Source organism: Furipterus horrens, unplaced genomic scaffold (assembly GCF_987537825.1).
Source record: "Furipterus horrens unplaced genomic scaffold, mFurHor1.1.pri manual_scaffold_1, whole genome shotgun sequence".
Lineage (NCBI taxonomy): Eukaryota > Metazoa > Chordata > Mammalia > Chiroptera > Furipteridae > Furipterus > Furipterus horrens.
Genome location: NW_028327171.1, coordinates 148,433,774 through 148,448,944, shown reverse-complemented (window position 1 = coordinate 148,448,944; position 15,171 = coordinate 148,433,774). Strand labels below are relative to the sequence as shown.

General features: G+C 39.4%; 1 protein-coding gene across 2 annotated transcripts in view; it reads right to left on the bottom strand.

Annotated features, from left to right (window-relative positions):
* Positions 1–14,411, bottom strand: part of RIF1 (replication timing regulatory factor 1) — a 64,495-nt gene extending 50,084 nt beyond the window's left edge. The window contains exons 1-7 of one of the 2 annotated variants that reach the window (XM_090279713.1): positions 14,292–14,411; positions 13,601–13,679; positions 9,991–10,087; positions 8,592–8,719; positions 8,150–8,244; positions 6,887–7,076; positions 5,104–5,196 (exon numbers count right to left, since the gene is read on the bottom strand). In XM_090279713.1, coding sequence (XP_090135839.1) covers positions 5,104–5,196; positions 6,887–7,076; positions 8,150–8,244; positions 8,592–8,719; positions 9,991–10,087; positions 13,601–13,679; positions 14,292–14,395 — 786 coding nt within the window. In that variant the 5' untranslated portion in view covers positions 14,396–14,411. The remainder of the gene's footprint in view (positions 1–5,103; positions 5,197–6,886; positions 7,077–8,149; positions 8,245–8,591; positions 8,720–9,990; positions 10,088–13,600; positions 13,680–14,291) is intronic. The other variant, XM_090279721.1, reaches the window with a different exon arrangement.
* Positions 14,412–15,171: the final 760 nt, after the last annotated feature.

Here is a 15,171-nt window from a genome sequence, read left to right as displayed (position 1 = left end):
TTCACACAAGAAACTCAAAATTATTGAAGACTATAAACCAGTAAGAAAAACCATCATTACTATGATGTTTCTGAACCCTATCCAATAGTTTTGTATGTCCACATTCATCAGAACTATTTATCGCATTGTAAAAAAAATTACAATGGTTCAGTTTTGCAGACAAACAAATAAATATAAAGCAAACATTTTCTGGAATGGCTATTACCCAAAAAAAGCAGGAAAATAACAAGTTTTGACAAGGATGTGGAGAAATCTGAACCCTTTTGCATTACTGGTAGGAGTGTACAATGGTGCAGCCACTGAGGAGTTGGGAGGTTTCTCTCTAAGTTCAACATAGAACTACCATATGACCCAGCAATTCCACTCTTATGTACATATCCAAAAGAACTAAAAGCAGAGAATCCAACAGATACCTTTACACCAATATTCACAGCAGCTTCATTCATAATCGCCCAAAAGTGAAAACAAGTCAATATCCAACAACAAATGAATGGATAAACAATATGAGGTAAGTACACACAAAATATTATTCTGCCTTAAGAAGGAATGAAATTTTAATGTGCTACATGGTTGGGCCTTAAAAAAATTATGCTTAGTGAAATAATACACAGAAGGGCAAATATTATAGAAATGCATTTATATATCAAGTACCTAGAATTAACAAATCCGTACAGACAGAAAGTAGAAGTTACCAGGAAAAGAACAGAGGGAGTAAGAGTCTTTCTTGGAGATAATGAAAGCTTTGAGTATAAATAGTGGTGATATTTACAACTTGTGAATGTATTTAATGCCACTAAGCTATACACTTCAGATGTTTATAGTATTATATTTACCACAATGAAGAAAACCATATACTCTCCTCTCAAGAAAACCTGGCTAACAAACAGACCATACAGTCAATTCTCACTATTCATAATAGTTATGCTCTAGTAAGTCATCTCAAACACTGTATTAAGGAATACTGAGCCATTCCTCCTAGGAAAAATGCAGTTAGGTTCCTGTGAGCCTCTGGTCACCTGTGTTTTAACCAATCAATACACAACCTTGTTTTATGTTTTTTTTTTTTTTAAGAAACACCTTACTTAATATACAGTCATACAATTGCCTGAGAAATACATCAGAAAATTTGTCACCGTGTGAACATTATAGAATGCACTCACACAAACCTAGATGTACAGCCTACTACACACCTAGGCTACACAATTTCTTGACTACAGACCTGTACATATGTTACTGCACAAAACATGAGGTTAAATCAAGCACAAGAGAAAATGATGCAATCAAGAGAGGTAAGCCCAAGATGTACAAGGCTCCTCCTGTCAGGGGAACACAGCATACTATTTTACAGCAAACTTTTATTAATAAGCAGAGAGAACATCCTAAAATAACAATAAGTAGTATAGTAAATAAACCAGTAACCATAATTTATTATCATTATCAAGTATTATGTACCGTATATAATTGAATGTGATAACTTTTATGTGACTGGCAGTGCAGGTTTGATGACACCAACATCACCACAAACACATGCTGTCACTAGGCAATAGGAATTCTCAGCTCCATTATAACCTGTGGGACGACCATCATTGTATATGCAGTCCACTGTTGACCTAAACAGCGTTAATGCAATGCTCACTGTACATCACTATTTCACTAACACTGAACTGCTGCCCAAGAGCATTATAACTCATGCCTGAACGAAGCTTATCCAACACCCCTATCTTCTCCATAAAGCACAGCAGTCTTTCTGTATGTAGCAACCATAGACTGCACTCTTCAATACTACACTTGGGGACCATTAAAACATGCAATCATAGCCCTGGTCAGATAGCTCAGTTGGTTGCAGTGTCATGCCATCCACCAAAAGGTCTTGGATTTGATCCCCAGTCAGGGCACATACCCTAGGTTACAGGTTTGATCCCTAGTCAAGGTATGTGCAAGAGGCAACCAATCTGATGTTTGTGTCCCCCCCCCCAAATTAATAAACATGAAAGCAATCATGAAGAAAAAGCACAAAATGTAAAAAATGTGGCACTAAATGGATCATGAAAAGGACATTTAAAGGATATCAAGAGCTGGGATCCAGTCAAGATGGCGGCATAAGCAGATGTGGCTTGCTTGCCTCTTCACACAACCACATCAAAATTATAATTAAAATATAGAACAACCATTACTCAGAACTATCAGAAATCGAGCTGAATGGAAGTCTGACTACAACTGAATTGAAGAAACCACATCCACTGGGACAGGTAGGAGGGACACAAACGCAGAATGGGCTGGTCTCTCACCCATGTGCAGTGATAAAAATTCAGGAGGGATATCTCGGGAGCCAGGAGTCTCAGTCCCACACCAGGCCCCCAGCCCCGAGTTCCAGTGCCAGGAATGTAAGTCCCCACAATCTCTGGCTGCAAAAACCAGTGGGGATTGAGTCAGTGGAAGAAACTGTTAATGCTCCAAGCAGTTTCCCTTAAAGAACCCACACACAGACTCACTCCCTCTGGGTCCAGCACCAGGATAGCAGCTTGAAAGGCAACAGTGGCACACAGAGAGAAACTGAAGTGTCTGGCTTCAAGGCCAGCAGAAACCATTGTCCCTTTGCTAACCATCCCCCCAGAGCTGGCAAGCTGGTGCCATATCTGAGACTCCAACAACCTGGCTAACACTATTTGACCTGCCTTGGAGACCCCCAGAGACTCTGCCCCACCCAAATTATGGACCCACTCAAGCTGCTTTTCCGTATGAATGGCTGGTCTTGGCTCTTGTTTCACAACTTTCTAAGTCACATAAAACAAGCAATAGCTGGCCTCAGTGAGTACCAGGCCTGGCACGAGCAGCAGCCAGCTTAGATTCAACTTGGCTTTCCCTGGAAACCCCTAAGCCCAGTACAAGTAGCAGCCATCTCAGATTGCTTTATAGCTTAGGCACAGTTGCCCCAGACAAAACACAGGTGGGGGCTGACCTTGGCCTGCTCACTCAGGAAATCCCAGGGCCAGCACACCCAGTGGACAACTACAGACCACATCAGAGCACTACCACCGTACCCCTGTACAGCTGGTCCTCCACAGAGCACAAAAGTTGATGATCAGTGGCCACAGTCAGTCCTTCCAGCTGACTGGCCTGAGTAAATCCCTCCCATTGATCTGCCAACAGCAAACAAGGTTCAACTACAAGAGGGTGTACTCAGCCCACACGAAGAGCATACCTCAAGTAACCAGCTTGGGTGATAGGGGAGGCCGTGCCACTGGACCCTAAAGGACACCTACTGCATTAGGCCACACTACCAAGATATGGAGTCAAAGCAGCTCTACCTAATAGTACAAAGAAACAAACACAGGGAGGCTGCCAAATTGAGGAGACAAAGAAACATGGCCCAAATGAGAAGAATAGAACAAAACCCCTGAAAAAGAACTAAACCAAATGGAGATAGACAACCTATCAGATGCAGAGTACAACACTGGTGATCAGGATGCTCACAGAAATTATCTGTGTGTGGCCACAAAATAAGTTAAGTAAAAGTTATACAAAGTGAAATAAAAATATACAGGGAACCACAGTGATGGGAAGGAAGCTGGGATTCAAATCAAGGTTTTGGAACAAAAGGAAGAAATAAACATCTACCCGGAACATAAAGAAGAAACCAAGAATTGAAAAAACAAGGAGAGGCTTAGGAAACCCTTGGACAACTTTAAAACTGCCAACATCCAAATCACAGGGGTGCCAGAAGAAGAGGAAGAGCAAGAAATTGAACACTTTTAGTTGAAGAAATAATCAAAGAAAACTTCCCTAATTTGGCAAAGGAAATAGATATAAGTCCAGGATGCACTGAGTCCCAAACAAGTTGGACCCAGAGAGGACCACACGAAGACACATCATAATTAAAATGCCAAAGGTTAAAGAGAGAATCTTAAAATCAGCAAGACATTACCTACAAAGGTGTTCCCATAAGGTTATCAGCTGTTTCTCAAAAGACACTTTGCAGGCAAGAAGGGACTGGCGAGAAGTATTCAAAGTGATGCAAAGAAAGCAAGGACCTACAACCAAGAGCACTCTGTCCAGCAAAGCTATCACTTAGAATGGAAGGGCAGATGAAGTGCTTCCCAGACAAGGCAAAGCTAAAGGAGTTCATCATCACACCAAGCCATTATTATTTAAAATATTAAGGGACTTACTTAAGAAAAAGATCAAAACTATGAACATTAAAATGACAACAAACTCACAACTATCAACAACTGAATCTAAAAAACAAAAACAAACCAAGCAACCAACCAGAACAGGAAGGAAATCACAGGTAACAGGGATCATCTGGAGGGTTATCAGCTGGGAGGAGTTAAGGGGAGCAAGAGGGTAGTGGTTCAGGGATTGAGATGCATAGTAGGTAGGAACAGAATAGACAGGGGGAAGATAAGTCCCCACAACTTCTGGCTGCAAAAACCAATGGGAACTGAGTCAGTGAATAAACTGCTGATCCTCCATGGCAGGCAGAGGTTGGTGGTCAGTGGTCACAGCCAGTCCTTGCAGCTGACTGGCCTGAGTAAATTCCTCCCATTGATCTACTAACAGTAACCCAGGCTCAACTACAAGAGGGTGTACTCAGCCCACACAAAGAGTGTACCTCAAGTATAGGAAATGGTGAAGCCAAAGAACTTAAATGCATGGCCCATGGACATGAACTAAGTAAGGGATGGGAGTTGCTGGAGGAAAGGGGGCTACAGGCTGGTGACGGGCAAAGGGGAAAAAAAGCTGGCACAACTGTAACAGCATAATCAATGAAATATACTTAGAAAAATAAAGGATATAGAGAGCTCAAACAAAAAGACAGAACATAACCTTCCTTATTCAATGTAACCTGGGAACAAATACTCTCTGGAACTCATATTTTTTTGCCACTCTGCATGTCTGTTATACATACACACTGGCAATAACTGTAGGAAATTATACAGTACAAGTACTGACGTTGGGTTTACAAATAAATTTTAGTAAGCAGGTGGATTTGCACATATGGTATGACAAATAACGAGGATCAACTATACTACGTAAAAAGAGTTAAGAAACAAAAGGGTTTGGCATGTAAAACTGTGAACTGTTCTTTAAATGTGGACTTACCTTCCCAAGAAGTTTGACAAACAAAGGCCATAGTTTTAAAACATAAGTCTCATTTTTACTCATAAATAGCTTTTGGAGTTCTGAAAGTAATTTCTGCAAACAAAAGAAAGAGTATTTAGCAAAAGGATTCTTGGAAAGGAAAAAATATGCAGTATCAAATTGGCTGACTGTCTCAGCTAAATAACTTTACCCAATGTTTTATCAGGAAACTTACATAAATATAACAAAGCTGAGTTTTATAATAAATGTCCAAATATAAATAATCATTAACATTTTACTATGCTTTTCACAATCTGGTCATTAATACAGCTTAATTTTTTTCTACTAATATTCTTTCCCCTAAAAACTTCAGTGTGCATATCATTAATTAAAAGTTTAAATGTTAACTTCTCCAGTAACTTTAAAAATATATTAATAGCTTCATGGATAACAGGTATCTGAGAAAACTTTAGTTCAAATACATAAAATATTTTATTTATACTCTTAAAAATTAATAAACTTGGGCCCTGGCTGGTGTGGCCTAGTGGATTGAGCATCAGCCCGCGAACCAAAGGGTTGCCGGTTCGATTCCCAGGTCAGGGCACACGCCTGGGTCATGGGCCAGGTCCCCCATTGGCGGCACATGAGAGGCAACCACACACTGATGTTTCTCCCCCTCTCTTTCTACCTTCCCCTACCTCTAAAAAAATAAAGTATTTTGAAAAAAAAAATTAATAAATTTATTAGAATTTTAAAAACTTGCAAGGACAAGGGATACTTTATCAGACTCCAAACACTACCATGATTTAACTTTTAAAAAAGAACAAACCAACCCCAGGATGTAGAATCTGGAAGGCTCCCTGTCTGGATTATGCAGTACACATCTAACTAATAGTTTCCCTGTCCCTACTCAATCCCTTTTAGTCTATTCGCAACATAGGCAAAGTGATCCCTTTAAAACCCAAGTTAGTACATACACCATTCCTAGACTCAAAACCTCCAAATATGGTTTTCATGAGAACCTAGTCTTACAATGACCCTCAAGGTCCAACGTGATCTGGCTGTTTTTTAAAATCATCTCCTACTCCTCACTCCTATGAACTCTACTAACATACTGCCTGCCCAGTGTTCACTGAACACAACAATCAGAGCACGGCCTTTTGCTCTCATGGTTCCTCCCAAGAGCTAACTCCTGTATCACCTTCAAATCACTGTTCAGATATCCCATTATTTTCCTTCTCTGACCATCTCATCCTTCCTCTCCAATGACACTCTTCCCATCCCTGCTATTCTCCATTGTTTTTTACTTAGTTTCCCATATACTTTATTATCTCTACCACTAGAAAAATAAACTCGTTTCTTTTGTTCCCAGCTATACTCAGTACCCTAAAACACTTAGCATATAATAGTGCTCAATAAATATGTTACTAGAAAAAGGATTGAAAAACCTAAAACCTGGGGCAAATAACAACTTTAGAAAATAATACATAGTAGATACACTTATGTGTATTAAATTATCTATTGGGATTATGCTAAAACAACCCAAATAGCACTGAATTAGTTAATACTCTCCCTTTTCCAAAAATGCAATCCTTTCCTATCACCATTCACTGTTGATGGAGTAAAATGTCTGGATTATAGTTAATACTTAATCGACAGACATCTCCCCTCGTAATGTGAGATCAGTATGCCTACACTAACTTAAGCAATTGTTTTAATTCAAAGAGGAATTTCCTAGATCACAGTACAATTATACCAATGAGCCCTAAGCTTGGTGCAGAACCTTACACAAAGCAATACTTACAGTAGTCATAAGCTGCTCTGTGATAGATGCTATTTCTTGCTGTTTCTGAAGCAACAATGGTATTCCCATCTCTAGAGCAGTCGCTCCCCGCAAATGCACCTTTTGGGCTGAATGAACAACTAAAGGTATGACCAGTTTTGCCCACCTAATTGACACTTCTCCCATTTGAAGTGGGGCTTGTTCAATTAGCCTATAATAGAGAAATCAATGAATAATTTAGTTTGACCTCACCTTTCATGTCTAAACTACCAGGAAAAAAGCAGCACATAGAAATATGCATTGTATACTCCATTAGTTTTAGAATATGTACATATATGTATATACACAAAAAAGACCTAATTTTTACTTGCTAATTTTTAGATTTCAGTATTACTCTTATACATTTAAAAAATAAGAACATATTTTATCTTCTTTAAAAAATTTTTAAATACTAATTATTTTTTTATAATTCAATTCAATGTTCTTATAGGACAGTCAGTGAACTGAAATATAATGTGAGCATCAATCAAGACATCAGAACACTAAATAGGTAAAGCAAATAGCTGAATTATGAAAGAAAACTTTAAAACAAGAGCTAAGACAAAGCTTACCAACAATGAGTCTGTGCTGATAACATGTCCATTACAAAGAGCAGGGATGGGCAGAAGAAGAAAGTAGGGGATTTTCTTGTTCTCCCATCTCCTGCTAGGCACTGTTAACGACATCCTAAATGCCCCCTATACCTCAATTGGGAGTCTACGTCATTTTTTAAACTCTTTCAGAGATTTTAACAAAAACAACCTTTAAATTGAGAATTATGTTAGCAGCAGCAGCCTAACCAAGACTTTAAGAGTATCTCAATAAAAACAAAGAAACCTACTAACTTAAACACATCCACTCTCTTCTTCCTGTTACCGACTTGTAGTCTGGAAAACATTTCCTTCTTTCAATGTCTAACTCAAATTCTCAAGTCCCAAAAATTCACTCCTTGAGCTGGCCTGGTGTGACTCAGTGGATTAAGCACCAGCTTGTGAACCAAAGTGTCACTGGTTCAATTCCCAGTGAGGGCACATGCCTGGGTTGTAGGCCAGATCCCCAGTTGGGGGTGTACAATGGGGCATGCAAGAGGTAACCACACAGTGATGTTTCTCTCCCTCTTTTTCTCCCTCCCTTCTCCTCTCTTTAAAAATAAGTAAATAAAATCTTTTTTAAAAAAGGTTCACTTCTTGAATTCTAAATTTCCTGAAAATATTCTTAAAATTTGCAGAGCATCCAAATTCATACCTTATGATGACATTTAATGCTTCATAATCAACAACAGCAGAATGCATTTCTCCTCTATTAAATACTATTTCTAATGAATCAATTATACTGGATACCTAAAAGATAGAACAAAATAAATACAAATCAAGGAAGCTTGAATTTTTAAAATGGCATGTAGTTAAGAAGACACATAAAAACTATACTCATAGCCCTGGCTGGTACGACTCAGTGGACTGAGTGCCAGCCTGCGAACCAAAGGGTGGCTGGTTTGATTCCTGATCAAGGCACATATGCCTGGGTTGGAGGCCAGGTCCCTGGATGGGGTCATGTGAGAGGCAACCAATGGATGTCTCTAACACATTGATATTTCTCTCCCTCTCTTTCTCCCTCCCTTTCCCTTTCTCTAAAAGTAAATATTAAAACATTTTTAAAAAATAAAATAAAAAATAAAAACTATACTCACTACTTTGCCAACAACTTCAGAGGGAAACGCCTGCTTGGATATCACCCAAAGTGCCCTAGTACATACATTTTTGTCTGAACTCTTAACAATATCATTCAATTTTGAAAGCAGTTCTTGAATATTCTTCTCTGAAAAACAAGCAGCTTTAATTATGTGGAATAGTTTTCATCCTTTAAAACATCTTATATAAAAAGAGAAAAATATATACCTCACTGTCAATAAATACATATCAAAAAAGGACCAGTGAACCAATGCTATCAAACTTCTTTCCAAAACACACAAAAAGGTACATGGGTATCTTTAGAGAAAACAGTAGATTCTAAATCAGATACTTTGTGCATTTAAAATAACTTCCTAGTTATCACTATTAAGTTTGTACAATATAATTTTTGACAAAATGTTATTTATGAACCCTACATCTCTGCTCCAAAATGAACAACTCCTCCTTTAGACTGCTAACATTTCTAAACAGGGTGGGACAAAATTAGGTTTACAGTATGTGATCAGTTTATTCTATAATTATTTATTAATTACTGTATTATTTTTCTTACAAACAGTAAACCTACTTTGCCCCACTCTGTACATAAAAAAGATCAGAAACATTTCCCTCAGGAAAAAGATGGTAACAATTTTCTAACACTATTCCGTATTCCTGATTTTCCCTCTCTGAAGATCATCTCCTAGGTTTCCTTTACCATGGCAAACTACTAACTTTTAGAGCAAGGATTAAGATTAGTTGAAAACTTAGAAAACATCAGATCATCTTATATTTCATTACCACTTTTAGTTCTAAATCATCCCACTTCCCACTATGTAAAAACTTTTAATTCAGCATATTCCTTACTGTATATGCTTATATAAAATAAATGACCATCCAAATTATTAACTTCCACACTGGCTGGTATGGCCCAATGGACTGAGTGCTAGCCTGCAAACCCAAAGGTCGCCGGTTCGATTCCTGGTCAGGGTACATGCTTGGATTGTGGGCCAGATCCCCAGCTGGGTGCGTGCAGAGAGGAAACCAATCTGTGTTTCTCACATATCGATGCTTCTCTCCCTGTCTCCCGCCCTTTCCCTCTCTCTAAAAATAAATAAAGTTTTTTAAAAAGATTTTTAAAAATAAGATTAACTTCCAAAGCAGGTACGTGTTTTACAAAGGAGAAAATTCAGTTTTCATAACAATTATAATAGGCTTATTTTCTTTTAGTGCAAATTTTATCACTGTCAAAGGGCTATGTCTAAGAAAAAGAAACTTCCAATGATAATCTAAAGATTTCTTTCTCAAAAGTAAATCCTAGACTATAAGTTATGTATCTAATAGAGGTACCAGTACTTTTAACAATATCAAAAGTATATACTTATAAACTTCAAAATATTAAGTCATAATAAATTTAACTACCTGATAATCCTGAGGTAATTCTGGGATTATATAAACAAAATCCCAAGGCCTGTAGAGCAGCACAACTGAGCTCTGAGTTTTGACTGGAAATGTGAGTCTACAAAAACAATAAAACAAAACCACTCTTGTTACAAATGAGTACAATGTGGATCAATGTTTAGAAAGCAAAACTTGATTAAAAAGTAAAGTTAATTTTAATCCAATCAATCAACAAATCTTTGAAAGTAGATGAAATAAGATCAGGAGGCCACATATATAGCATGGCAAAGAAAGAGGGAAACTAGATAAAGATCAACTAAATAAAGAACATTTTTCTTACAGCCCTGGCTGGTGTGGCTCAGTGGATTGAGTGCCGGCCTGTGAACCAATTTGATTCCCAGTCAGAGCATGTGCCTGGGTTGAGGACTGGGTCCCCAGTTTGGGGAGCATGATAAGCTACCACACATTAATGTTTCTCTCCCTCTCTTCCTCTCTCCCTTCCCCTCTCTAAAAGAATAAGTAAATAAAAATCTAAAAAAAAAAAGACATTTCCACTCATCTGAAAGCAAAGAAAAAGCCAACAAATGGAAGATGCTAAAAACGAAACAGGAAATAAAGTCCTTCTACAAAGGGTAAGCAAAAGACCGAAACACAAAAGTTTATATCCAAGCATTAAAGTTGAGTGATGCCTCTAAGAGAGGGGTTGAAATGTAGCGTTTACTGAGTATCTTAAGTGCCAGGAGCTTTAAACATTATCACAATCTTTTAAAAAAAATCCCTACTTTACAGTCAGAATTTGAATCCATGTCCACCTGGAATTCAAAGCCCAACCCATATTATGGATGCAAAAGCTATGAAATCCCAAACTTGTCAAATACATCCCCCAATGTTGTTACATGAAACCCTGTGTCTTTTTTAGTACCTTTCCTATTGTGATTTTTGTTCAAATCCCATTTCCCTGAACCAGATATCCAAGAGTCTTCTGCTATGTGTTACTGTTGAGCAGGAAGAATAAATGTCAGTACTAAATATATGAACAGGCACTTCCCCGGGACATCCCTTTTATAATTAAACAAAGACACAAAAACCAAAGCCTAGGGCATAAGGGATATTAAAGAAGTCTATTCAGACAACTGCAAATACAGTCTTATACACTTAAGACTTTGAGAGCTACTACTACATCCCATGGATAATAGCTAGCATGTGTCTGTAATAAACTTTTATTAAATACATATTGCCTGAAAGGGTTTCTTAAAAGTGGTATGTCTTATCTTCAAGAATGCTGTGGTTCATGGAAACAATACTAGCAGAATTCTAAACAATAGCACTTTTCACCTAGTATGATTCCTGTTCTGAAGGAATTCAAATGTCCTTTTAGTGCTTAGTAACTTCCACACAAACCTTCTGATTATCCTAGCAGTAATCACACAGGTGCTTCTAAATATAGTTAAGTTTTAATTGCAAGGGGGAGGAGGTTGGTGCCTCTACCCCCGAGTTTTCTGAGTCAATTGTAATTCTTCATCAGTCATTTTAGTTATAAACCCTATTTACATATGAAGATCCATGCTTTCACCGTATCAAATACAGTCATGTGCCTCTTTATGCCAGGGATATGTTCTGTGAAATGCATCAAGTGCACCATTAGGCAATTTTGTCATTGTGTGAACATCACAGAGTACACTTAAAAACCTGGATGAGCCCTTGCTGGTGTGGCTCAATGGACTGAGTACCAGTCTGCGAACCAAAGGTTCGCTGGTTCGATTCCCTGTCAGGGCATATGCCTGCGGTGTGGGCCAGGTTCCCCGGCTGGGGTTGTGTGAGAGATGAATGTTTCTCTCCCTCTTTCTCCTTCCCTTCCCCCTTCTCTCTAAAAAGTAAATAAATATCTAAAAAAAAAAGACAAAAACAAACGAAAAAAAAAAAAACAACCCAGGTAACATAGCCTACTACATGCCTAGGCTATAGTATAGTCTATTGGTCCTAGGCTATAAGCCTGTACAGTATGTTATTGAACGAAACAGGAGATTAAATCAAGCACAAAAGAAAATAATGCTATCAAGACACGTTAAGTACAACATGTGAGGCTGCTGCCAGGGTAACACAGCATATTGTTTTAAGATAAACTTTTTTCATTAAGTAGAAAAATACCATAAAATAAGTATAGTGTAGTAAATACAGTCATTTCTCAAGTATTATCTACTGTATATAACTGTCTGCACTATACTTTTATACAACTGGCAGCAGAGGTTTGTTTACAACAAACACTAGTGAATAACACATTGAGCTATAACATTAGGACTATAATGTCACTAGGCGATAGAAACCAAGACAAATTCTTCAGCCCCATTACTATCTCATGGGACCACTGTGGTATATTCTTTTGGTACAAGTTGTTGACCAAAATATCATTATGCAGGACATGATTATACTGGTGGAATGTGGTAAAGTAGTCCCTCTCTCTATCGTGGTTCACTTATCGCGGCCTCGCTGTATCGCGGGATTTTTAAAAATATTGTATTTAATTATTTATCATGGATTTTTCACTATATTGTGGGATTTTGCGGTACTGTATATGTATGTTGTTAAAGTTACATAGGTTTAAGAGTGCAGAATATGTTTAAGAACATATGTAGTGTATAAAAGTGTGGAAAAGGTTAATAAGGGAGTGGGGAAAGGTTAATAAGGGATTGGAAATGGTTTATAAGTGTGTGGGAAGGGTTTATAAAGCCTTAAAATATATATAAATACTAAAATAAATGTAAGGTTCCTACTTTGCAGATTTTCACCTATCACAGGGCGTCTAGAATGTAATACATACCCACGATAAGTGAGGGAATACTGTACATGACAATGAAGAAAAACAGGATAAAAAATACTGTTGATACCGAATAACACTATCCACATCTTGAGCTAATTACTCCACAATAAAGCTCTTGCTTACATGAAAAGCACTGATGACTGTAATAAGAGATACCTCAATTGCCTCAACATTTAGCCAATCATACTAAAACAATGACTATCTTGATAGAATACTTTTATTTAAAAGCACAAAAACAGTATCATAAGAAATATGAACTCAAAGGGACTTTGGAAATTGAGTTCAAACTCTTATTTCCAAGAACAAAAAATTGAAAGTTGTGTTAAGAAGGTCACAAAGCCACAGTATATTCAAAAAAGGACAAGCACCTAGGTCCTCAATTTGAGGTTTAACTATACCACCTTCTTATAATCAAGCAATAAAGATTATCTTAATAATGGTGTCTAATCAGGCAAGAGTAGCAAAAACTAAGATGTGAGGAGATAAAAATAGGCCAAAAACGAAAAGAATCATTTACTTAGGAGTACATTCCTAAAAAGGAGGAGAGGCAGATAGTCATCTCTGATCACTGCTTTTAAATTGAGCAAAGGTTTTTGGATACAAATGGCCTTGGGCAACTTTAGGCAAATTAAGCCAATCTCTTCAGCAAAGTGGGGATTAAAGGGTGACATCACAGGGACATGGAGTTACTGAGAGAAAACTGTAAGGTAACTGAGTACTTTATATACAACTCAAAGTTTTTATGAGTAAACTGGCAGAACTTTTTTCCCCACAAATAAAAAAAAAAAAATTTAATAAACAAGAGATACATACCTTTAAGACTTCGTAGACCCGAGGAAGTTTGTTCTCAATTTCTATAATGACCTCTTTTCCATCTTCTCCAGTAATACGACTTAGAAGCAGAAATAACACAAGTTTTTATGCAAAGAGCAGGCAAAAAGAATATAATCACTCCCTAAAATACCTGTATCTTTTCAAATGTTATGTTAAAATTCTAGCACATTAACTTCACCTACTGCTTAAGCTACCTAAGTACAAACTTATTAAATCTTTACCGTTCTGTACCAATTGTTATCCTCTCCCAGCAATTTCCCAGTCACTACAGAAACTTCCATGTTTGCTGGGAAGAAAAATATTATGAAGCATTTGCACTTAAAACCGGGTTATTGCTCTCGATTAAAAAAACAATTCTGGGTTGCCACACTGTCCCGATAATACGTATGCGACGTACACTGAAAAGCACTCCTCCAGCCTTCCCACTTCCAAGCAAACTTCCAATTCTTCGACAGCAAGACGCCAGAACGTTCACTTCAGGCAAAGCAGCAGCAGCAGCAGCCAGGAGCGCCGCCTAGCACGCACACACTCCCCGCATTGCCCCTCGACCCCGGCCTCCTCACAGCTGCCGGACTTTAAAATCCACAAACTCGTTTTGCGTGCCCCACACCAACTACACTCCCCTCAAGAAGCCCCAGAACGCCCCATCCCCACTCCCAGGGGGCCTCACCTTGTCAGAGTAAGGTAAGCGTCGGTCTGCTCTCCATAGGAGGCTGAAGGGTCTTCCAAAGTCTCCAAGAGCGGCGCGAGGAGGCTCTCACCCGGGGCCGTCATCTTGGCCACCCTGAGGCACCGACCGGAAAAGGAGAAAATCCAGTGACCGATGGGAACACCCCCGCGCCGGCCCGGACCCCAGACCTGCACGCTCGCCCTGGGCCTCACAGTCCCACCGACCACGTCCGCACCCTTGGCCCCGCGCGCACTAACCCTAGACCCTAACCTCCTCCTGCACCCCGCAACTCGCATTCAGGCCCACGGCGCCCGGGCCCAGGCCCTCTCCCGCCACCACTTTCCCGGGCAGCTTTCAACAGGGGGAGGAGACCGGTGGGGGGCGGGAGAAGCCGTGTGTCCCCGGAGTCTCACCGCGAGGGGGCAGAGGTGGCGCCCGATTGAGGGTTCCGCGCGGCCTAGGTCTGTGACCCCGACAGTTACCCCCGCGTCTGAAGATCAGAACTGCGTCCTCTCCGCCACTGTCCCGCACCTTCCAGACGCAAGCAAGTGCTGACTTTCCCAGTCTTGGACTATTTGCTCACGCGTACAGCTCCCTCCTTTCTAGACCAAGATGGCGAGAGGGGCGGGCCCAGGAGCGCGCGGGAGTGGGCAGGCCTAGAGGGAGAGGCTCGAACAGATCCAACAGGCAGCGGCGCGCCGAAGTCATCGATCGCTCCCTTCCCCGCCTGCTCCGCCGCCCAGCCGTTCAAGTCACGCCTTCAGAGTGGAGGTGTTTTGACCTGAGTTTGATCAGAGGGACTTGAAATTCAAAATATTAGTGAATTTCCCAAATTCACCAGACTAAATTTAACGGGTTGTTTTCAAACTGCGAGTTTAAT